The sequence below is a fragment of the Passer montanus genome, unplaced genomic scaffold, assembly GCF_014805655.1.
Source record: "Passer montanus isolate IOZ18808 unplaced genomic scaffold, ASM1480565v1 scaffold50, whole genome shotgun sequence".
NCBI lineage: Eukaryota > Metazoa > Chordata > Aves > Passeriformes > Passeridae > Passer > Passer montanus.
This window is the reverse complement of record NW_024369930.1, coordinates 2,642,560-2,669,086: the sequence shown is the minus strand read 5'-3', so window position 1 is coordinate 2,669,086 and position 26,527 is coordinate 2,642,560. Positions and strand designations below refer to the sequence as shown.

At 35.1% G+C, this 26,527-nt stretch overlaps 1 protein-coding gene across 2 annotated transcripts in view; it reads right to left on the bottom strand.

Annotated features, from left to right (window-relative positions):
- The window catches only part of CACNA2D1 (calcium voltage-gated channel auxiliary subunit alpha2delta 1), a 368,301-nt gene that overhangs the window by 62,952 nt on the left and 278,822 nt on the right, over positions 1–26,527 (bottom strand). For both annotated transcript variants that reach the window (XM_039723786.1, XM_039723787.1), the window contains exons 11-12: positions 18,310–18,468; positions 12,881–12,985 (exon numbers count right to left, since the gene is read on the bottom strand). In XM_039723786.1, the coding sequence (XP_039579720.1) occupies positions 12,881–12,985; positions 18,310–18,468 (264 nt within the window). The remainder of the gene's footprint in view (positions 1–12,880; positions 12,986–18,309; positions 18,469–26,527) is intronic.

Below are 26,527 nucleotides of genomic sequence, written 5' to 3'. Positions count from 1 at the left end.
ATGGTTGGTAACTGGGAAGAAAAACCCACATGAGAAACAATGAGAAGAAGAATTTAGCTCTCAAATATCTAAATGCAAAGATAATTGCAGGCTGGACATCTTTGAATTTATAGACATAAAGTATTATAAGTTCATAGGATTTGAAAATCCATTTGACACTACTCGAGTGTTTCCCTAAGTGACTCTCTATACCCTGATTCAGAAAGGCCTATAACTATGCAAGTGTCCCCTTGAAACCCAAGGAGAAATCTTTTAACTGAGGCATGTATTTAAAGAAAAATAGAGCAGGTCCTTGGAAATACTATTTTAGACATTCATCCACAACAAATGATTTCTTCCAAACTTTCCATGTGTATTTGCAGTCTTCCCTATCATTAATATCTTTCACTCACTACAATTAAACCTCAAACTTTAAACTGCAATGCTAGCTTATTAATTCATAGTCTAATTATAGTCTGTATAATTACAGCCTAATAACAAAAAGAAATAATGACACTCTAAAAATCAGCTCACATTACAATCTAATGCTAACCCTCCTTTTATCTTAAAATAAAAATTACACTTATTGCATATCAGGAGATTATTGGAGAATCTCACTTTCTTTGGATATATTTGGATATATATCAGCATATATCTATACTGATAATATGGGCTCTGAACCATTTAATGGTGTTATATATTGAGAAAATAGGATCAGGAACACTGATGCACGGTGCAGTTGTAAGCAATTATTCTAGGAAAGGAATTAAAAACTGAGAATTATACTTGAACATGTAACACACATATACAGTGAAAGGTGCATATTAATGGAAGTTGTGATTGCCATGAATCCATGAAATATGTTTTGCTAAATGCACAGTGTTTCAAAAATGACAAAAGGGGGCTTTTTTGGTTGTTTTATTTTTTCCCCCAGCTTGTTTCATTCCCTCACGAAGAAAACATATCTATGTGAAAATGGGGATATTTTCTACTGCAGATTATTGGTCAAAACACCACTATAGTTATACTGAAAAATTTCAGAACTAACGTTCTCACAGAACTAAAAACAATATACTAATTCAGTCAAACGGTTCTACAACTTCTTAGTGCCACCTTGTGGAACCAGAGCACCTCATTCCTTACTCACAGGAGGGCTGCCGTGTGGTGCCCCTTCCTCTGCTGCCACACAGCTGCAATAATGAAACTGGAAATTCCCTGCTGACACCTGCTAATCTACCCCTGCTAAACTGATCCTAATTAGATAGAACGGACCACTGATTATGTAATTCTTAAATCTTTACCTAGTTTAGACATAATCTTTGATGGGCCTCAAGTATCACAGGAGTACAAGCACAGTTTCATGTGCTCACAGTAACTCAATGTTGGACTATTACATAAGGATGAGGAGACAGTGTTCTCTGTACTGCACAGTCTCCTCGAGTAAAACGAAGTTTTTGATCTCAGCATTTTCTGGGTGTGGGTATAAATCAGCTCTGTTTTATTAGCTTTGTGTAACATATTGCTTAAAAACAGCAATAAGAAAAAGGCTGTACTCCCAAAACCACCAGCAGGACTTCACATTGATGTGCTTGAATTTTATGTTTGAGAGTCTACTTGCCTATGTCAACCGTGCCAAAAAGTGGGCTTTGGTCCACTCCCCAGCCTTTAGAGCAGCTCTGTCAGCAGAGCCCACGTGCACACACAGAAATCAAAGCATTGCTCCTTCCCTCTTGCTGTTTCTTTGCTGCCACAGGAGCACAGGTGCAGTCCCCGCACTTTGTCTGGGACTGTGCCAGCTGGCACAGGCCAAAAACCTCCCAGATTTAACCCACTTAAACCTGTAAATCATTGAATAATTGTGGCTGTAGATTTAGCTCAAGGGCTGTGGACATGTGGGCACATTCCTTCTCCCAGGATTTGCACCAGAAGTGTTGTCTTCACCACCCCACCCCAACTCAGAAATCCGTGTAAAGCATTCAGGTGCATCAAGTGATTTTATAGCTCCTCATATTGCCTCCCAGACTTCAGATAAAGAACATATTGGCATCTTTTTAACAATTCATCTGTTGAATGATTTACTTTGACTACCCATGCTCTATGTACTCTGTGTACTATTTGCTTCTTTGGGGAAATTTTCCCTGTTGAAATGAAAAACAATTGAATTCCTCCTTTCCCTAAGCAGCTTCTCCCTGACACTCATCATTAAGCATTCTCTGAAGAAAGCAGTTTTTTTTTTCTGAGAATTCCTTGTAAATTTGGTGGTCCATATCAGACAAGGGAGTTGACAAAGTAATTCCCACTCTACTCTGGATTACAAGAATTTTAGGCATTTCTTTGATAGTCAAAACAACATTTGGAGGCAGCTGAGCAGCTGGAAAGGACTGGATTAATTAGAGAGATATTTACGGTTCATATTGTGACACTAAGCCCTCTTTTCTTTTTTTTTTCATTGTCCTTGTAAATCCCAGGGAAGAAGTATTACAAATATCATCCAAGTATTTAAAGGAATATTTCAATATGCCATTTCAAATACTAATTTTAATCACATAGTCTGCCTTTTTCCTTCCCACGCAAATAGTCTTGTATATTTTCTTCCTCAATTTTTTGCTCCCATTTACTCCATTTCTTGTAAAACATAGAAAAGTGACTGAATCTCCACGGTTGCAAATGCCAAACAGTTGTACTAGAGGAGAGAAAAGAGTAGGTGGGAAAAGGAAGGACTCTCAGAAACCCTTACTTCCAGCAGAGTCCATTTACAAGAAGTTTCCCTCTCTGGAATTATCAATTACACAAATGTCATGTCTAATTTTATAATTGGCTGATGCTCAAAGGAACATGAAAATTCTAGTTTAGACATAATCTTTCATGGGCCTGAATTATCACAGGAGTACAAGCACAGTTTCGTATGCTCACAGTAACTTAATGCTGGACTAGTACATAATGACGAGGAGACAGTGTCCTCTGTACTGCACAGTCTCCTCAAGTAAAATGAAGTTTTTGATCTCAACATTTTCTACAATGAGGTTTTAATCTCAATATTTTCATTTTTAGAATGAAAATTCTAAACAAAAATGATTCAGTGAGCTTTAGAAAGGGTGTGCCACCCAGACAGGTGAGGTCACTGTGTCCATGCTCACATACTCTTTCTTGAAAGCTCACCTGGGAACAGAATGGTATCTTAGAAGAGAAAGATTATGGGATGAAAATGCTGCAACTTTTCCTTTTCTAGGTGGGAAAAAACCTAACAGCTACTGTGCACTGATGAAAACAGCAGTGCCAGCTAGGGCTGAGCTGAGGGCAGCCTGACCTTGCCTGTGCTTGCAGGTTGGTGCCATTACTGACACAATCAGGCGGTGAGGATGCTGCCTGTCAGCAGCTGGCAAGTGCCCGAGCAGGGCTGAGAGAAAGAAAGAGGCCTCTGTGCATTCATGGAATAGAGAATGTCCTTCACAGCTGATGATTAATTCAAGCAGTTCATGCCCACTCGCTGTACTCCTTGCCAAGCTGCACCTGAAATCTCAGGACTGTCTATGAGAAGAATTGAATATGTACAGACAGCTGCCACCTATCCCGTGGGCTGTTAGGGAAAAACATAAATTTAATCATGACACTGTTCACTCATATGCTGAGTGATATGCCTTTCCATTTCTTTTCTAATCAGCTAAATAAATTAAATTTTCAGAAACAAAACACAAGTGATTTTCCCCTGCAATCCACAGGTGAAACAGCCTTGAGGGGTGGGGTATCTACAGCCTTGGTGTGTTGAACAGTTTGTACCACAATGTTCTTAGCAAATTTAGATCTAAATTTTGCATTCCTAATGGTTGAAAGAGAAGAGCAGAGAAAATGTACTCTAATAAATCATACTTTATGTGCCAAGGTGTAAGCCATTTCTCAGTCTGTAATATGATAAAAATGGATTTTAATGATTTTTGACAAAGTATTTTTTTAAAGGAATAAGGAAAAAGGTCTTCAGGCCTAATTATAAATATGCTTCTTACAAAGAAATTTATTATAGACAAAACATTGCCTTAGAGGGTTTGCCTTTGTTTTTTGTTTTCAAATGAAACAGCATCCACAGACTAAGTTTGCAACTAAAAGCATTGAGCTTATTTTTTCTCCTGTCTACACATATGATTGAGAGTACAGTATTGTCAGACTGCATTATACAGTTAAAAATGATGGCTTAAAAATCGATTTACAAATAAATTAAATTCTTTCCTGTAAAATAATCTGTATAAATACATTCAGAATTGTTTAAAAAAAAAAACAAAACCACAAAACATTTTCAGCTGGGACTCCAGGTTCTGTGATTGTTATGATTTAGATGTTTTTGTTTGCACATGACTTAGAATGAGATTATGAAGGACAGAATTCCCATTTAAGCTGCAATAAACACTGAATAGATTACTTTGAATTTGATACAAGGCTAACATGCATTTGAGTTAAACTGAAATTACTGAATTCAAACAGAAGTTGAATATAGAAACAGAGGAATGGAGATACATAATAGGATAAGAATTCAAAGACTACATATGGGAACTGATTCTCTTCTGAAAAAAAAAATTGGGGTTCTTTTTTCGATTCTCTTCTGAAAAAAAAAAAAAAATTGGGGTTCTTTTTTTCCCTCTATTTTTTGGGCTCTATTTTTTAAGCCTACAAAAATGTTTGTGAAAACCTCAAAATAATTCAAAGCTTGTACTTCCCTAACCATGCAAGTACAAGATTGCAAAGTCAGTTTATTGTTCTTCTATTAAAGACAACCCCTCCTTACAACATCTGCATCAATCTTTAATACTCTCCACTGAAGTTGCACAAGGTTTCTACTTGCCTGGGTGAAATGTACAGTTCACCTACTTCACTTGCACTCTAGCTTCCCATTTCACATCCCTTTCCTCTGTTATGTTTCTCACATCGATAAGCACACACTTCTTGGTATCCAAATGGATTGAGACTTCATTTTTTGAAATTTTTATTTCCTTAACAAACTGTCAACTATTTAGGCTGCTGCATGCATTCAGCTTCTGCCACCTTCTCCTTGTTTCAGCTGTTCCCTTATTCTCTTGCCCCCCAAAGAGATTCCTCTTCTGTACTTTCCCTCTTGGAGCCCAGCTACAAACTCTTCTTTCTGTCCACTTTTTCCACCTGTGCACTGGCAAACTCTTCCATCTACTAACAGACAAATCCTCAACACCCACCTATGAGATGGCCTAAGCAGCATTTAGAAATTAAGATTTCTATCAAGTTTCAGAGTCACTAAATAATAGTTAATTATTTTTAAAATACTATTCAGTTTTGCCATCTTAGGTATATTGCATATTCTATTAAGTGGACAACTTCTGCAGTTTCTTCCCAGAAATTTGCATTTTTTTAACCAATGTTGTAAAGTTAACCGTTGGAGAACGCTAGACCCATTGATCATACAAATGTCAGAATTGTGTCAGAATGGCAATTTTACATGAAAGCATCTCTAAATCCTCATAATCATATTCATATTTTTTTCTTCCACATTTTTGGCTTCTCTATCAGCAGAAAACAATTATTAACTTATAAATTTTCTTCACTTTTAGCATTTTTAAATGAAGGGGAAACGTGAGCCTGTCTTAAGTGGCCCTAACAGTAAAACAACTTAAAACTTCTCTGTCTCAGTTCTCTGTAACTGACACATCACAGTCAGTTTTTACTTATTCCACTTCCCCTAACAAACACCAGACACATAGAAAAATTATTTATGACTGCAAATATATAAGGTTATGCAGACAAAACTTATAATGTGAAACATAATTACTGAATATCTTTTAGCAGATTAGGAAAATTGCTTATTCTAGAAAATGCCGAGAACAGTTAATTTGTATTTGAATTTTAAGGCAGCATTATCTGTAAATCTAGGAGAAAGAAAATACTTTGAGTGAAAGATCAAGAATTTGTTTTTATTACAAGGAAAGGAAAGTTTCTTAGCAGTAAAAAAAGGATAAGAGACCAACTCAAACAAACACAGAGAATTAGCTAGCTGAATGAGTAATGTAGGAAGATAATCTAAAGAATGAAGGATTAAAAGAAAAATGGCAATCCAGGAAGAAGAAAACAGTTACAAGAAGAAACAGTTTAATGCAATGTAGGATTAAAAAAGATTTGGAAAGATACTGAGACTGAAGATGCACTGTTAAAAAAAAACCCGACAAAGCATACAACTAAAAACCTCCAAACACCTATGGAAAAATTATTCAGAATAAAGAAAAAATCAAATATGGTTTAATAATATAACACAGTTCCAAAATGGTAAGCCATGCTCTATGATATATTTACCCAAGTGCTGACATACATTAAAAAAAAAATAATATATATATATGTAATGCTCTTTTCTCTTGATACCACTTACGTTTCTCTCATTGTTCGAGAGTGACAATGTGCCTTTACACATAAAAGGGGTGTAAAGAATAAAGAATTAATATAATGTAAAATATACATTTGATTAATCTGAACGTAATTAGCTTGTTTAGTAGAAAAGCAAAAGCTGGATAGGAAACATCCAGTTTCAACATAGAAATTTTTCCCAAAATGGAAAGGATATTATTATGATAAGAATTAGTTGTTCTTATTAAAGAATGTAAAATGAAAAGAAAAAAGAAACCCTAAACCCTCTAAGCCTACTTTGTCTTAAGGAAATCTAGGAAAGGTTTCTAAACAGGTGACTGTTGAAAGCGCAGAATGTAAATACCTAAGGAAGCTGTGGAACTGGATACTTTAAAGAAGAGGTTACATAAACATCATTAGGCATGGCCTAGGTATTAAAAGGCTTGTTTCAGAAAGTCCCAGACCTCCAATTCTTGAATTACAGAAGAGCATAATCAAATCACAAGGCATTTCACAGGAATGAATGCACAGTCAATGTATGGGGAGGCTGGGACAGGACAGACCCTCTGATGTCTAGCCTCAACCAGCTATGCCATATGTAGCATTTTGTTTGCATAAATAAGCAAAACGCAGTCTGACTCTCTTGCATTTGTCCCAAAACAAACATAATGTGCTTTCTATATTAACTGATATTCTATCCTTGTTGCCTTGATTAATCATTTTATGCCATCTGCAGCATCAACCTCAATGTGATGCACTGAATCAATCGCTATTACTACAGTGTTTGGAATTGAAGATCAACAAAAATAGAAGTATCAAATAGCCTCCTCCATGCCAAATTTGAAGGGAACAAGCTGCCAGTTGGGTTTTATGTAACAGATACACATGACTTTAATAAAACTGATAAGGTTACTTTTCAACAAAGCTGTATTAAAACTTTCATTAGTCTTCTGCAGTTCTCAACACCTCCACATGGATTTTTATCTTGCATGGGAGATAAAAATGCCACGTGGCAACCCAGAATCATGCTCGTAATGAAACATCAGTGTAAAGAGAAACTCACATCAACAAGGAGATGTGTGTGCAGACACATGCATGAAAAGGTTCTGCAAGCAGATCTTCCTAAAAGAACCCCCCTGAGCCCTGCTGCAGTTTCTGCTGCACCTCTTTAAGTCTGCATGACCACACCCAGGTGTCCACACACAGAACAGCACAGGGGTTGTGATGGCTGAGTGGAACAGTGAAAAAAGTAGAAAAAATGTAATGGATGTTACTTCCTTATTGAAGTCTCCAAGAAAGACCTGATGATGTTTGGTGATGTCTAAATATAAAGGGGTCAGTGAAAGATAGTGTGGGAAAGATGGGCAGACTGCTGTATTCCAAGAGCATGGCCAGGGCACGGACACAAGGTAGCCTTGAAGGTTAGCTGAGAACATGACTTCTGAAAAAACAATGTATATATATTTTTGAAAAATGGTATCTTAAAAATCATGGAACTCAGATTCCTAGTTGGGAAACAGAGCTTCACAACCATCAGGTAACTGTGGTTCAAATTCTAAGTTTATGGGGAAAAAATGTGTGCCTAATATCATACAGAAAATGTGTACCTAATATCATACTGAAAAAGAAAAAAAAACCCACTAATCTCACCCCCTCAAACAGTTATTGCATGGATTTATAAACTCAATACTTATATTGCTTAGTATTGTGCAGCTTGATTATTACTGAAGTATATTTGGGTAATGAGTGTCAAAGGAAGGAGACTAAGATATGGTGTATTTAAATTCATTATTGTAGCGGAATTAATTTGAGATAGGAATCCAGAAACTGGGACAGTAGGTATATTGCAAGCCCTTAATTTATAAGTGGTGCTAAGAGGTAAGAAAAAATAAAAGGTAATTTGCATTTAGAATAAGATGCTTTTTCTGTGAATACTCTAATAACAGTTTCCACTTTTTACTTTGACAGAAAAAGTAATGGATTATGGAATTTTTGAGTACTGACCCAAGTTTCACCCTGAATATTTTAGGTCTACCATTTGTGCATATCATGGAACACACAATAAACTAAAAATAACAGCTGGAAGGTGACACATTCTTAAGGAAGAAGTGATTAGGAAAAGGGCTGGGGAGCAAGTTTAACCAGCTAGCTCAAGCTTTGTTCAACCGTTAATTTAATTACTTTGTGTTATATCCTGTGTCACAAGCCTACCACACACTCAGAAATGCCAAACCTGTTGCGGTGCACACTGACAGCTGTTCAGTTCTATACAAAGCTGCCACTAGTGCTGTGAAAGATGCTCTTTTAATTTTAAGCTCTGTAAGTGACCATATAAAGTCACGTTTGGTCAGTCTGATCCCTGATGAGAATTCCACAGCTACCCAAAGTGGAAACGTCATGGGATTGTTTGAATGTCCTTTGTAGTCATCTAGAACAATACAAACACCTCTGCCTAAATTAACATAATTTTGATTTTAGTTTTATTAACTTGCAGTTATGCACAAATGGATTGAAACCAAAAAAGAAAACGGTTCCCTCCACCGGTAATGACAGTAGGAGGCTTATTTTTGGTTTTTTAAAATGAAAGTTTTACAAGTTCTGTCTCATAAATATTTCATTTCGTCACTCTATTGACATGCTGAATGTGTCCCAAGTGGAAGAAGTCAGTGGCAGCTCTAAGCTTCCCAGGGGAGTACCAGCAAGCTGGAGCCTTCTCCCATGGGATGTCTACCACAGTAGCAATTCTGTGCCCATCACATACTGATATTCTTAATGGAACTGAGTTGTTGGAAAACTTCTCTTCATATCATTTCTTCTCAAAAGATACTGTCAGAAAAATCTACAAAAAATGAGGTTGTATTAATTATGGTAGGTAATTCTGTGGGAATGGGACTTAAGACTGAATTTCTGAGTTCTGCTCCTACCTGAGGGGTCAGACAAATCCTGCCTCTGTGTGTCAGGTCAGTTCATCCAACCCACACAAACCTCTGCCATTCTACGAAACTTCAAACAACTAAAAGTGCATGAGGTATGTTTAAGGTCTTTTCCTACTCACATAAGTTGAGCAATCTTTCCAAATACAGATTCTAAGGGGAAAATTTTCCCCAAAGATTTGTGGTTTTCTATTTTCGACCTGGATCCAAAATTCTCACGATAAACGCCTACAGGGCAAACATTTCAATTAAATTTATATTGCTATCTTCAGTGAAGCCATCTGTAGGAAGAGTGCAAATAAAATGAAATTTAGCACCCTCATTCCTGAAATTTAGAGCATGTGTGGTATTTTACACATTTAATGTGCGTGCCCCAAATGTCACCATAAAGGTAAACATGCCAGTTTTTAAATATCAGGCTCAGCATGTAGTTGCAATGTGTGACAATAAAATCTGGCTTTATAAAGGGAAAAAGGCATGCAAAGGTGAAACACAACTGTGATTTTCCTCTTCACACAGATAAGTGTTCCTCCCAAAATCTGTGTTACATAAGTTTTATAATAACCCTCCTATTCACACTGCAAATTATTTATACAGACAGAAAACTATTTTATAACTATGTGTATGCTATTTCAAACAGATTAAAATTTCAGATTTAAAAGGATTACTTTTCAGCCTCTAGATTCCAGACTCCCTTTTAGTAGTTTTCAAGTGTTTATTGCATTATTTTACTTAACTTGGTGGTTGCAGCAAAGACACTGCAAACAAGAGTACTAAATCATGTTACTTGATGGCCTGAAACTCAAGCTTCTTTCATGGCATGGATTTACAAAGTAACTGACATGAAAAAGAAAATACATTTAGAGCTGAAGCAATTTTACATCAGGAAGATGGAAACAAGAATTAATAGATTTGAATAAATGGTATTTTGTTAGAATAAGAAAAATAAAGTAAGTTTAAAACTTAGTGGTGCCTAAGTGACTGACTGTGACATAAGACAATAATGATTAATCTTTTTTATGCATTATGCAAAAGCACAAAGATAAGTGGTCAAATAAATGCAAAGCAGGCAAGAAGATACATATGCTGATATATATTTATACCATGAACCGTTTCTACAGTAAAACAGAAAACTTTTCAACACCTTATATGGAATAGTCCCTCTACAAATGATAAATATCAACATAGTCTGAAATTCACTGGATATTTATGAACTAAATTATAAATTAACTGCAATAAAGACAACAGAAACTACACCCACATCTCTTTCAAATCTCATCACTTAATATAAGAAAGCAGCCTCCTCCTCAATCTAAGAAGGTAACACAATATTTATGATTATGACTTAGCAATATTAAAAGTGTATGTGTATTTTGCATGTTGGAAAGTGTCTAATAATTACGTTATTCTCTCCTGATAATGAACTAACATTAAGTTACATACAGAGGCAACAACAAAAGAACTCTCATGTCATCATTCTGGAGTCAAGTGTAGCCTTACTAAGGAGAGCATTATCACAAGCATATTTAGTATAAGGCTCATTTTAAAAAATATTAGAATGTTATGAAAGATGTTGAGAGATTTCATTGTGACTTCTCAAAACAGATTTACTGGTGCAGTCTCATTAGATGTTTTCCAACCATAAATTTCCCTTCAACACTACAAGGATTGTTACTGATTTAAAGAGATAAGGGGAAAGCAAATGGTTCTTCAAATTACACCTGCTTAAACTTGGTACTGCAATTCCAATGTCACCTTGGAGAAAACCAGTAAGGACTGATATCTACAACCCAGTGCTTCATTAGACAAGTGACAAAATGGAAGTGTATACTAAGATTTGAACTGGCAGGTGCATAGACCATAAACAAGTGTAGAAAATGTGCCTTGCATTGCATTGGCAATGTATTAAATTATGTATGAGCAACCATTATTACCATTGTACATTTGCTGTATGTAATGAAACCTCCAAAACTTCCTTCACAAAAGGTAACAAGAAAGTGACTGTGTATAGTGTTCTATATATACCATTATACATAAAACCACCCCAACCCTTGGCAGTGAAAATTTACAGTATTAAATTATGCAATAAAACAGCCATTTAAAATTAGTAAATCCTACATTTTGTTTATTATACTTCACAGATTTATCAATTATAAGGCATGATGTGATTAAGATCACAAATCTCAGCCCTCCAAATCTGTTTTGTTTGGACTGAATATTTTACTACACTTTCTTCCTAACACAGCAAATTAACTGAAAAAAAAAAGAAATGAATAATACATCTTCCCCCTTATGGAAGTATTTCCAATAGCTGATGGCTGCTGTTGTAATGTGATAAAAAGCTACCACTATCTATCTACTACTCTCCAAATTTGAAGAGGAATCTGTGTTTATTTTCAGAGTACAGCCATGTGTATCACACATGGCAATGACTTCCATTCTCTCTTCTAATTGACAGTTTAAAAAGTACTTTCAACTCAGACACAAAGATTAACTAAACCCCACCATATCATTCTGTGTGAAGCACTACTGTAAAACAACCACAAAATGATTATTCAAGGTCAGTGATTGAATCACTGGTCAAGATACAAATTGAGCACTGCATTTCCAGCTCTACTTTTGAATGGATTAATTCAAACATATGAAGATTTCCAATTAAATACTTCCACTGCTTCATGCATAAACATCCATGGCAACTGCTGAAGTGCCTTTATGAATCACATTCTAACTTTTTGTATTTTTTTTGAATACAAAACAAAAAATAACTCACAAAACCCCACAGATGTAGGCACAACCCCAGGCACTAGAAAAGGTAAATGCTTAGTTGCAGTGTGAATCCAGCTCATATTCCATTTCTATTTAGAATGTGATGAATCTTCTAATAATAATAATAATAACAGTTTGGACTGAAATTTAATAGGAAACAACTTTATATGCTGCTCTCTTTCATGCACACACTCCTGCATTTCTAAATCTTTAAGTATGCAAAGACCAGAAATTTGATTAGATTCAAAAATTAAACCCCAAACCAGCACAGCTAATAATCCAATTTTATCTAAACAAGAGAACTCATCCAGGGATTCTCTTGTCAAACTCATAATTCGGCTTTAACCACAGATCAAATTTCATCAACAGAAAGCCATCCCCCTTCTTGTTAAGACATTCAAAGGTATAATTAACCTCACTGGGAAAAATGTGGGTTTGTTCCAGCCCAAATCTATTCAAATTCAGATTCTAACCTTGAGTTCTCATTTGTCTTTGTCTAGCAAACAATAAAAGCACATAGAAGATATTTGCAGTGAGGAGACAGAGGTACACATATATCATTTAACTACCTGTTTCTGCTGGATAATTCAGGAATTATTCTAATGCAAGAAAAGTATCAATAGAAAGCTGAGTTATTTATGGTTTACAGTATACTTCTGCATCACTTGAGACCAATGAAGTCACAAAGTGTAAAACATTAAATATATTTTATGATTTTTCAATTAAATATTATAGATTGAAAAAGATTTTAGTGTCCTAAGGATCAATACTAATAAGTTATTTTTAAAGTATTTTATACATTTATGCTGTTGTATTTCATATAGTAAAATTTTTCATATATCACTCACTTTTTTGTCTTCATTATATTTGTGGAAAATTTCTTGTGCTCTTTCTTCACCACCATCTGTGAACAGCATAATAATCTTATTGCAGTTAGCTCTGGAGACACTGTGCTGTAGGAGATACAAACAGAAGAGTTTTTATATTTCAGGCTATAGGGAATAACAACTATTATATCTGATGGCTTTTATAGCTACACACTTACTACTTTAACATGGTAATGTCAAAACATAAATATTTTAGAATTTCATTCAATAACCCCCTCTAAACGAAAAATAAAATAAAATAAACCAAAGCCACTTTTCTGTTCCATGATACTTAAATATGAGTCACTTCAGATCCAGCACAAGAAAGTGGAATAGGGATTTGGTAGTTCATTTCACCTCCACAAACACAAGGAGAGCTCTTTAGCTCATACTCATCACATCAACCCCACAGTGCTCCTGGACAGATGTTCTGCATGAAACTTGCACAGTGAGAATCTCAAAATATTTTTACTCTTCTCTTTTCTCATCCTTACTTTTTTTATGGACATGTAATGAATTACTAAATATGCTTATTTTTTTATGTTGGACTCAAAAGTTTTATGTAGCCACAAAAACTGTCCAGCTTGCTGACTGCTTGAATCAAATTTCTGTTAAGCATCCTAAAGGATATTCACCTTATAAGTTTTGAAATGTTTTTGTAATATTTCCTTAAATTGAGCTTCATCTTTCAAGTCTTTAATTTTTTTGTTGTTCTTAAAATTATTAATACTGTCAAATGAATAGCTAATCTTTAGAAAAGTATTTTAGAATAAGGTTTAGATAATATGTTGTAGCCAAAATATGGCCACCTAGATTATTAAAATCTCTCCATCACCTACTTTTCCAACTATGTTGCACCTTAGAGCTGAAAAATAGAGCATGTTCCATTATTTCTGGACAGCAAGCCTGAAATAGAATTAAGAAGAAGCCCCTCTGACTCCTAATTCATCAAAGTAACTAGCAAAGCCCCTGAGAAAAAGGCAGTTATTTCTTTTACAAAGAAATAACAACGTTGTTCCACAGCCAGATCAATAGGGGTGAGCATGAATTTTGGCTCCTTTTTATTCACTTAAAGTTAGACTCTAAGCAAATTGCTTATTACTTCTGCAGCCGTTCCTTGCTCTTTGTGCTGCATACAAATGGTACCTTGGTACTTGTGAGTAGCTGGATGTGACCGAGTAAATCCCTTAGAGGTCCAGGGAAAGAAACTCAAGTTCTCCTTCCATGAGCCTCAATTTTGCTCTATGAATTTACTCCAGAGTCAGGAAGATAAATAGGACAGTTTCCTTACAAAGTCCCCAGTTCCCTCCTGCTTTATTCCTTTGGCTAGTGACTGTCAGTAGACCGGTCAGGTGTCATGATCCCACTCCCCTTTGCCACTTTTCATTCTACTCATTGGTCTAATTCCTGTTCAATATTCAGTGAATAATTACTTTTTTTCTTAATATTACTACTTCAAAATCTAATAATTTGTGAAAAAAAAATCCCAAAGAATTTAGCTCAGATCCCTTACATGTAGCAACATATAAAACCTGGCTTAAATCAATACTTTCTCTCCAGCCTCATCAGCACACTGTGTTTCAGTTGGGATTAAATAATTTATGACCATTTTTCGCTTGTGAAATATAACTTGCAAGATACTGCTTTGGGCTGCAATTCTCTTGATATTAAAAAAGTAATAAAAGTAGGTTTGGATACCTCATAAATAAAGAAATTCACCTACATCTACAGTGATTTAATATATAGACCAAAATAAGATCAGAGAGACAAAGAAGGGGACCAAAATTTGCTCATATCATGGAACTTTCCTAGTGATTTGAAAGAAGCACTATTATGGGCAATAGAAACTTGAGCCAGGCTTTGCTTTCACTGACTAAAGCAGGACTTTTCTGTGACTTACTCAGCATATGCTTACACAGTATCAGAAAAAAGCAGTTTTCTCTCATCTCCTCATACTTAGAGAAGGGCATTACTTACACTACATGGTGTGCCAAGACACTAAATTCATAGAAAAAAATATCCAAGATTTTAGCCCCCAAACATTATTGGAAACCTGAACATGAATAAATTCAAATCATATTGTATTACCCCATCCCTTGAACTGTTTAAGGCCAGGCTGAATAGAGCTCAGAGCAGCCTGGTCTAGTGAAAGATGACCCTGTCCATGGCAGGGATGTTGGAACGAGATGATCTCTAAGGAACTTAAAATACATCTTCCTCCTCCCCAGCCTCTTTTGGTCTAAAATGGAGAGATACTGGTTCAGGGAGTGAATCCATTACAGATTGTGAAAATCTGATGCTATAATTTCATCATTTTTCTGAACAGTCTGCCTTAGCAGTCCAATGGGCCAAAGCTGAATGGGAATGTGTTGCCTATACAGGAGCTTCCCCAGGACAAGAAACAACTTCTTAGCTTAAACAACAAAAGAATACAAGAGGAATTGTGGTATGTAATAATTTTTAGCTCTCTCTTTTATTTGATAGAGGTTGAGGCATTCACATTCTCCAGAAAAATTCCTTTGCTCAGGATTTTTCTCCTGGGAAGCTGAGAGGCCTCAGAGAAAAACTAAAACAATTCTTATCTCATTTGCTTCTCCTGTGTTGTGCTCATGTGTGGAATATGTTTGGAGATTGTTTACCCACAGGTGATTGCCTGGTTGGATTCTGGTGTGAGTTGTTTTGTCTCATTGTCCAATCAGGGTCAGGCTGTGTCGGGACTCTGGAGAGAGTCACGAGTTTTCATTATTATCTTTTTAGCATGCTGTAAGTATCCTTTCTGTATTCTTTAGTTTAGTATAGTATAATACTCTTTAATATAATATAATATCATAAAATAATAAATTAGCCTTCTGAGAGCATGGAGTCATATTCATCATTCCTTCCTGCCATGAGGGTCCTTGCAAATATAATAATAGGTCTTATTTTTCCTTTCAAACAGGCAAGAAAGACATGATCTATTTTATACTGCATCTAAAATTACTTTTGTTTTAAACAAGTTTCACATCTTTAAAATTAACTCTGTAAGTGGCAGGTTACAATTATATTTTGTGACATGACACTTCAGGAATGCATTTCTCACTAAGTTTTCTTTAAGAAACCATAGATAGTACAGTATGAGGGAAAAAATCCACCTGAACTGCTGAAGCTGAAGTATTATGCTTTTCAAAGAAGAAAGTTAGTGTAACAATAAATAATAGGGAAATGCTGTATGAAATTTATGTAATCCAGATTATTGTTAATCACATGAATTATTATGCTAAAAAAACTTGAGTGCTTGAGTGTCTATTTCCATTTAGAAACACATCAAACAGCAATTTTTTTCATGGTATGAAACATTAATTTAGTATACTGGAAAAGTGTTTAAAATAACTGTCATCCAGAAACAGTACCCACAAAATTATTTTGAAAATTTGAGAAATACTTCATTTATTTGGACCTTAAATCAATTGGATTATTTGAATTCATATAACTGGCTGCTATCCCAAAGCATTTTTTTTTTTTTATTTAAGCCTGTATTATACCACCATATTATATCGTCTTATCACCAGAGCCTTGGCCTAAACCCACCACCAGCCCTTTACTCTTCCTGCTAAACAGATTTGGCAATTTGTGCAATCCATAATGTCCAGTCATAACTTCTAGGCTTGCAGAGATCATGGGAGGCTAATCACACTTCTGTCTCCAGCTACAAAAGAGATGGTCCCACTTTAACACCCATCTCCAATTATTTTTTAAGCAATATTTTAGTCCTACAAAAAAGTCCAGTTTGAGATTTCCCCTGTGTTCAGCTTTTGTTAATGTTGCCTGTACACCAAGTATGTACCTGGTGCTGCACCAAATGTAATCCATAACTTTAAGCAAATATCAATGTTATGAGGAACATATTTGCAAACTTTATTTTCTTCCTGGTTCCCTCTGCATAAAATGTCAACATGTGCAGAACAGGGGAAAATGCCACCCAGCCTGGTCCAAAATATCCAACAGACTTCAAAATATTGTTTGTGGTTTTATATAACCATCAGCAGAGGACACCCACTCATTTCTCCCTCCACTCCTCTGCTACTCTGAATAGTGCTGAGAAAATTTCCATAAAAACATTGCATTTTCTTTTTCTCCATCAAAATTTTACAAGGTTATAATTTTTTATAGCAGAACTAGCTAGCCTTTAAACTGCATATACAATGTCAGGGAAGTGTCCTGAATTTCAGAATCTGGCAGATTGGGGAAAAAAATGTAAAAAAAAACAAAAACAAAACAAAAAACAAAAACCCAAACCAAAAAAAAAAAAAAAAAAACCAAAAAACAAAAAACAAAAAAAAAACAAAAAAAACCCAAACAAACAAACACCCAAAACCCACAAACAAACAAACAAAAAAAAAACAACCAAAAAACCCCCCGAAAACCATAAAAAAACCCCCAAACCCACAAACAAACAAAAAACCAACAAAAAAATAAACAAAACAAAAAACACAAACAAACACCCAAAACCCACAAACAAACAAACAAAAAAAAAACAACAAAAAAATAAACAAAACAAAAAAACCCCACCTAAACAAAAACCACAAAAAACCCAAACCAAAACAAAACCAAAACCAGTAAGGATAAGAATACTTAAGCTACAGCTTACCTGCTGTAAAGTGATACAGCTTTATTTAAGCTAAGGTTTAAGATATCATGTGCCTACTTCAGGAAGATGAGAAGTAGAAATATATTTTTAACAACTACATGAACCATTTAAAATTTACTGGTGAACCCCAAATATTTGCTGAAAATGGGAAACACTTCTATTCAAAAAGCTAGTGTCTGGTTAGAAAATGCAATGTATTTAAAATATAGAACCAATGCATTTAATTTTTGATGAAATTATTCTTTTTTACATGAGAAAGAGAAAGGAATTAGAATAGTCTCAGTGAGTGCAGACTATGATTTAGGCATCATCAGTGCCTAGTATTCCTCTATTAACTAACTCATTTCCTCCCCTCTATCTTGCTCAAACCATGGTAAAGTATTTATGACTTCTAGCAAGTGTGAAATTGTATGTTAACTAATCATTGCTAGGAGATGATGTGGTAAAATTGAAATAATAACACAGTAACACAGATCTTTCCATTTTAAAATTAACTGCAAGTCAACCACTACCACAAGTATGTGTCAACTGTGAATTACATGTAAAATGAAAAAACAGCTGAATGAACAAAGCAAAACAGATTGAAAACCAAATTAATTCCAAAGTCTTAGCAACCTGATGGGGAACCTGCAATGAGAAAACATTGTTGGGATAAATTTACTTGCTAAATATAGGTTTGCACTTCTACCACTTAGTTACACGATGAAGGAGCATGCAGTGGCCTGCTGAATATTCCAGTTCTTCTTCACTTGACAGCAGACAGATCATACTTGTAAACACTTACATTTAGCAGCTGTTCAAAAGCATAGCTAAAGCCTTTTTTGTAATCCGTAATTCCTTTAGCAGAGATTTTATAAACAGCTTCTTTCAGTTTCTTCTTGTTCCTCACATTAGCTTGGACAAGATGATTAAAGCAACTGACATTCTGAGCATTATTATTGAACTGCAAAATAAATAGAAATAGTATTAAAGACAGTTAATTTTCTTTTCTGTGTACTGTAGCAGTAAAGATTCATGTTTTCTGGATGTTCATGAGATAAAGAATGTCAAACCTATATTTTAATTTCCACTATGCTGAGATCAACCAGTAGTGACTGGAGAATCCAAAATGAGTCTAAATATTTTAAAAAAACAGGAATGTGATACTTTACTCTGTAGCAACCCAAAAAATCTACTACAGTGGAAAAAATCACACAAATTTTGTTTCAAGTTTACATAAAGAAATAAAACTTAGAAATGCAGAGTTGTGGAAATTAAAAAAAAAATAAAGATATATTTTAACTTTTTTAATCCCCTGAAAAATATTGGTAATCAGGTGACTTCCATATTGCATGAATTAGTTTGGTGTTTTACAATGTAACTTGCAGATCAGACTCAACTGATATGTAAAAATTATGGAAAACAAAATACACTCTTGGAAGCACAGGAGAGTACAGCTGCAAATGTGAGAATACTGATGATAGCAATAGAAATTTGTGTCTTGAGAAAACACATACTTCTACTGTCTTATCACATATCCATAAAGACTACTCCCTGAAAAGTAATTTATATGATATTCTGACATTATGTAAAAACACACACAGAAAAATTTTTAAGTGCAAAATGTTGTCTGCACAAGTGGAAATCAGTTTAAGATTGCTTTTATATTTGTCTCCATATAAATATACATATATTCATGTATACTAAAATACAGACCTCACAATTTACATTTCAACTGAAAGCAGATTATTATGCCTCTTCCTGATTATGGATGTTCAGTGAAAGTAAACATAAATGTAATTTTATGCTGTCAACCTGGTGCAAAGCCTTAAAATAACATAAAAATCAAGTCTTGTTGGCTTAAATCTCACCACTGCTAGCTAGTTCAACAGTGCTCTGTAGGTAAAAAGGTAAATAAGGTCATAGGTTTCAATAAATGCTCAACTACTTACACTTCTAAAATAAAGCACTGAGTACCAGGCACAAAGTACAGAGGGAGAACTGCTTTCAGCAGCAAATACCAACCTGTAAATGTACAACACTTATAACAAACCAAACTTAAAGGATTAATAATATTAAACCATTTTTAATAACGCCTAGTATTTCAATTAATGTTATTAGGGGTTTACACTGTATCTCCTTAATGTATTCCATATTGCTCAAAAAAGAATATTTTTGGGACCAAAAAAACACAGCCTTTTTTGCTGCTTAACCAAAACCATGAAATGATCACACAGCTGTAACCAGTTCACTCTAATGCAAAACTCTGACAGCTTCAACAGTGCTTCCAATAAAAGCTTCTCATAGAAGTAACCATTAAATCACCTAATGATTATTGGAAACATAAACCATGTGGAAACGAAAACAATTATGGAATTATTTCAGTTTGCCTCAACCTAAATTTTTAGCCATGATAGGAAAATTACAGACATAAAGTAATTTTATAAAGACAAGGTCTGGAAACCAATTCAAATTGTGAGTTGTGGTAAAAGTGCAAAAATTGTATCTGGAAAGTAAAAAAAAACAATCAAAAAACCCAAAACTTTATATAGTAGGGAGCTCTGCCCTACAAAAGTCAATTTCATCTGAAAAAATAAAGTGAAAATACTCCTCTGCTTCACCAGTGATATTATACAGAAATTATTTAATGACTTAATATAAAAGAAATCCTAAATTCAATCCTATGGCCTGTGCATGCCTTGTCTTGGCTATAGCAAACAGCAGTTTAGACATTCAAGTGAAAATTTAGTGACAAGAGAAAATTTCTCCCTGGAATGTCAATAACATTAAACTGCCAATCTAAGTCATTTGCTACCAGTTCTGCAAATATATCAGGATAATTATTTGTAAGAAGGTCAGGAGGTATCCAGCACATGGATTGGTAATTATGGCTACAGAAATTATTTTGAAAATATTTTAAGGAATACTGGTTCAAACTGTGCAGGGAGCTGACAAGGAAACTGCTATACTGCACTTACACATTAAACTGCACCACACTGCTCTCACACACTCTGTAAAGTGAACAAAGGGTCAAACCCAAGCATCTGCATCTGTAGATGCACAAATGCTGATGTAAAATGAAGGAGAGAAATGACACATTTGTAGCATGGAGATTACATCAACCAAAGTCTGCAAATGCTCTAATTTAATTAAGCAAATGTATGAGCCAGCTGTTTGCAGAGACATCAGTCAACATTAATGTGAATGCCAGTCAAAAAGGCAGATGAGCAGAGTTTGTGATTCGATGAAGGAATCACTAGATGGAACAGCAATCCTCCAGAATGAACATTTCCCTGTTTGCTAGGACATGAAGGCAAGGTTCAAATCTGACTGATGAAATGCTGATGAAGAGGGAAAGAAAATTCAGGGGTGAATTTAATTAATCAGAACTCCAGTAAAATATTGAAGTAATGGAAGGATTTTAACTGTAAAAGAGAAAATACTTAAAACTGACTTTTCATATGTGGCAAACATCAGGATCATTCAAAACTTAGAGTTAGCCAAACTGAGATAGATTTTAGTTATCTGAAACATAATATCAATAGTGGCACTATGATTTTTTACACATTAAGATTTGTAAAAAATTACACATCTTAATTTACAAGCCAAAATAACTGCTCTAAGCCTTCACTGATTACTGGTCACATTGTCTATAACATAATAATGCTTATTTCAGTTCCCAAGATTTCTTGAAAACACAATCACTTAGTATTTAACTGAAGAATGAACATGTAAGCTTTCAAAAACTAGATGCCATTTCAGCAAGTCCATGTTCTTACAAAATCAAATCCTATCAAAGGTGTAAAATTAAGGTAATTACAATCCAAGCTTTATTGAACAAAGTACTCTCAGTGTATCTATGTGAATTATGTCAGTTGGGTATTTATCAGCCTGGCATTCCCCCTAATTATTGCAGTAAATATAAACACATGCAACAAAAGTGCTATCGGAAAAAAGGAAATAAATAGAATTTTTTTATGATGCCATGGGCTCAGTGATTCACTTACAAAACAATGTATGACATTTAGAGGCAAACCATTCAATTGTTCAAATGTAAAACCACCCTACAGAGTCTGTCACCATCAATGACAGCTTCTATTTTTTTCAAGTATATGAAAAGCTTATTCCTTATCTAAGCTAAAATAAAAGAGGCTTTCAGCAAAACAATTGTAAATCATGGAAAACAGGATAACCTTGAGCTTTTATTTTAAAGCTTCATGAAGTATTAATATAATTAAATCTGTCTTGTAATTATACCTGCAAGGTATAGGATCTAGATGCAGTTTCCACTGGATTATTTCTCACTACCCCATTTATTTATATCCTATTTCATTCTCCACCTCTGGGATGTCCCAGAACAATCCTCTGTTCTGAGGAAATTAAGACCTTCTCGTCACAGGTTTTGGCAGGAATAACTAAGCCTGCTACTGGGGCATAAAAAGTCTCAAGAGAACTCAATCTCATTGACCTCAGACCACCAGTACAATCTCTGGTCATATATGGGGCAACTCAATAACCTGAAAGATAAGAAAACCTATTCAACTTAATATGAAAGTCCAAATGAAGGGCTTTGAGCCTAATGCTGCTTGAACTTTGTCATCCTGGAGGAGGTCTGAGACAGAAATACTAATCTGACTGTTTTACAAGGACTTTATCTTCTGATTCAGAAGAGGATCAACTTGTGAAAACCAAGTGAAAAAAAAGCAGTGAAAAATTATAAAGAACTGCAGCAAAAGATTAAAATGCTTGAGTGCTTTCCCCTCCCTTGGGAAGTTCCACTGAGCTGTGGGCTCCTCCAGCCACATGGACCTCTGCAAACCCAGTGCCCCAAGAGTTGAACTTACAGAAAATATGAGACTGTCATTCTGAACACCTCTTCTAATTCCAGAATAGTTACTTATGCATTGCTAAAAGCCTCCTCTTTTCCACAGTCTCAACCTGGAAATCCTTCTAATAAAATTACTAAAATTGCTACCACAACATGAGGTTATTAGGGAATTCAAGGGAAGTAAAATAGAAATATTGGTTTATTGCCTATATCTGTTCTACTTTGTGGATATGCAGGTCAAAGAATGAATAAAAAGACCCTGCAGACTAGTGTTTTAATTAAGAAGACTGTATAAGGCGTAATAAGGGGAGGATGAAAATAAAACCCTGGAGAAGATGTCTGAAATGAAGAAAGGAAGTATAAGAATTTAGCAAAAACTCTGTGATTCAGTTTGAAAAGGACAAAAATCTTCTGTAAAGCATCTCATTAATGCAAATTGCAAAACCAAACGCCAATAAATCGAAATCTTCAAAAAAAGTTTTCAAGTTTCAGTCACTAGGTGGCACTAAAACAAAAAGATTTAAACTGGTCTTAACAGTACCATGAAATGTGGAATTTTACATTTCTGGTGGAGGACATTGGTGCTTTCTATAACTAGCATTAAATTTTCATTTCAACTAAAACAATAAAAAAATATTCGTGTTCTAAATAGTTGAAAAATCACACATATTAAAATCTAAACTTCCTCCTTAAAGGAAAATTTCCACATCTTGAACACAAGAGGTCCCAACTGTAGGAGGATGAAAATTAAGGAAAAGCTGTAAACCAGCTATTTTCTAAATGTCCTTCTGTGCCTCCAAAATCTGTGGAAGTGATAACATAAAGCAAGTAGGACCAGGTCTTTGTAAAAATTCAGATTTTCCCAATCATCCTTACCTACTGGCTCCTTTTTCTTTCAGTTTGTTTACTGATATATATTGATTCAACATACCATGTTTAATCAGAATCTTCTGGAATTGCATTTCTAAGAAAAAAACAACCCAAACGAATCCCCTAAAAACAAATGAACAAACAAAAAACCAAACAACACAAAAACTAAAACCAAACAAAACAAAAATAACCTAAACCAAACAAAATAAAAACAAACATAAACAGAACATAATACACAAAAACACCTCTAGGAATATTTCCCTTTCCAAAAATTTCTGACATGAAATGAGAACCTGACTTAAACAGCATGAAAGTGGTGAATTTTTAAACATTCATAAGTGTTTATCTTTTATAGAAAATATTGTAAACAGGAACCAGGAAGCAATTTCCACACTTAAACTTTCTATAGAAATAAAACACATTTAAAATACCCAATAGGTTAATAAATCAATAACACCTCTGCAGGAAAACTGAAAGTTGAGGAAAATATAGTGACTTTGCTAAAGACTTAGATACTACTGCTGTTGACTTTCAATGCACTGAGGTTTGTTGCTATGCTACTTCTACCTCGTGGCTAAATCAGCTTGGTGACCCAGTTGTATCTATACGTATTAAATGAGCAATAGTGAAATAGATCTGATTTCACCAGGCTTTCATTTTGTAGCTAAATCCGGCTTTGTCATTTTCTTTTCCTTTTTTTTTTTTTCCCCTGCTGCTTTAGGCTTGGTAATAGGATTTCAGGGTTAATCCCAAGAATAACTGAATCTTGAATAAGGCCAGTTAGAATCTGTATTTGAGCAGTGAGAAGGCATTATAAATATTTATCAGAACCCATTTAGAGAATAGTATGAAGGCAATTTGCCAAGTTTTATTCCCATGTACATTCTCAGTACACAGAAAACCTGAGGTAGTTCAAGCAATAAAGGTTTGTAATTTGACATGAGAAAAAATAATACGTGATATCAAAGTTCACCATTCATATCTTGCTATAGAATAACTTGTTTTTTCTTCTATGACTTATGTACAGACAGTCTTCAGTACAATCCTACAGATACATGGTATAGAAGATATAAAAAACTTATTCAAGTACTGAGAAGCCACCTGCATTTCTTAAACTGGATTTCAAGTCTCAATGAAACAATATTAGGATTATATGCCAATTTCCACTACTGGCATTTTGTGAGATTTAATCACATTTCTTTCACAAATGTATATATGTCCATCACACACCAAAATTAGCAGAATTCAACAATAAAACTGTTAGATCAATAAAAAGCTGCTGAAAAATATTCCAGAATAACATAAGATAAATAATAGGGAAAAGACCAAATACAAGGCCAGAGTGTGTTCTCAGTCAGCTTTTTTAACCCTTATATTATTTAACCCCAATATTATTATCTGCTCATAAATCAATGCAAAGTTCCCACTAAGTACCCCAGGATTAATGTTCAGACCATGAAGTATGATGCTGCACTGCCAATCTCAGATTTACAACACAGAATGTCAGTGCAGGTTTAAAGATGAATTTGCTTAGCAAGATGAAATTTATGGTCTTTTTATGCTGCTGTGGCTAAGTTAGCATGTATTATTTACTTAAAATCATGTGTTTCTGACTTCTACTGAAAAATTCAGTAATGTAAACTTCAGCATCTCCCAGGGAAAGCTGACTGATCTAAACCACAGCACTGCTGTAGTGCTGCAGCTCTGCAGCCTGCCCTCCGTGGCACTGCTCCCCAAATCCACTGGGGAAGAGAACTGTAATAGGAAGAAACTTCCTAGAAAATTATTTTGTAGATATTTTCTTGTTTTTATCTGTATTTTCTTGTATTTATCACTTGACAGGGAGAATCTTCATTCAGTCAAATTCAAGTTGTTTAAAACATGAAGCAGGCTTGCCAAAAAGATGAATCATGAGAATATTTCAAGCTGGAAGGGATCCATAAGGATCATCAAGTCTAACTCTGCTCCATGCAGGACTACCAAACAATAAACCACAGAGCATTGTCCAGACACTCCTTGAACTCTGATAAGCTTGGAGTAATGACCAATTCCCAGCGGAGCCTGTTCCAGTGCCAGATCACCCTCTCAGTGAAGAACCTTTCCGCAGTGTCCACAGTGAACTTCCCTGACATTCCTCATGTTCCCTCTCTGGTCATCAGAGAGAAAGATTTACTTATTAAACTGTTACCTATAGATTCTCCTGATATGTGAGGTTACTCCTCTGGGTATGAAGCTGAATGTTGAATTGGTGCAAGAAGTTACAAGACAGACACACATTTTAGCATCAGCTCATATGCAGAGGGACAGCAGGGGGCTATAGTATCACCTCTGCATTCTCACATCTTGACTCCCATGTGCCTGCTCCCCTTTTAGGGCAGAGACTGTGCCTGGCTGGGCAGGTGCCTGGAGTTCCAGAGCAGCCAGGAGGCTGCAGCAGCACAGTGCTGACATGGGAGGTACTGCTAAGGCAGGAAGCGAGAGACAGGAGGGAAAAGTGTGAGCCCTGAAAGCGTGAGACTTGAGAACTCCATCAGTATTTCATTGATGCTTTTCCTAAGTTAGGAGATCCTTTAGATTCACTCCAAACTAAGACACTGCCACACATAATTATTACCCAACAAATAGATAACTGTTATAGACGGTATGTTTTTTAAAGGTGGATCACAGAACAAATAGCCCCCACCTTGTTTCAAAGCTTCAGGATAGCCTGCATTTTCTTCTTTTTTCACTAACATCATGAGTCATCTCTCTCCAGAAGAATCATTAAAGCCAGCCCAGCCTCTTCTGAACTGGTAAGGAATGAGTTTATTGTTTAAGAAAACATTCTCCCACACAAATTTTTAATGATGTTGTCACAATGCTTCCTGATAACAGTCTCCTAGTTTGAAAGCTGACTCAGCAATGCATTTTTGGTCCAGCATCTGAAATGCCATAAAATATCCCAAGATCAATGACATGTCTGAAAAAGCAGGGGCCTCTTAAGTAAGATTTGTGATTTGCTGAAAATTAAGAAACTGGAAGGATCAAACAGATTTATTAGCCAGTGGAACCATGAGGTAGAGCTATCAAATCTTTTTATGTTCCACTAAACTACACATTTTAAATACTACTTTTTATATACTACTTTTTATACACTACTCATTTTAAATGCTACTAATATACTAGAGAGCTCAGATTTATTCTGGAAATCACAAACCCCCATGCCATGTGTTGTTAGAAGTCTGACTCCCTGACATTTGACAGCTATAAGAGGAGACAATAAAAATGTGTATTGATGCCCAAAGCAATCCCTCGAAGTAGGAATGGAGGTGACTTTTCTAGTCAT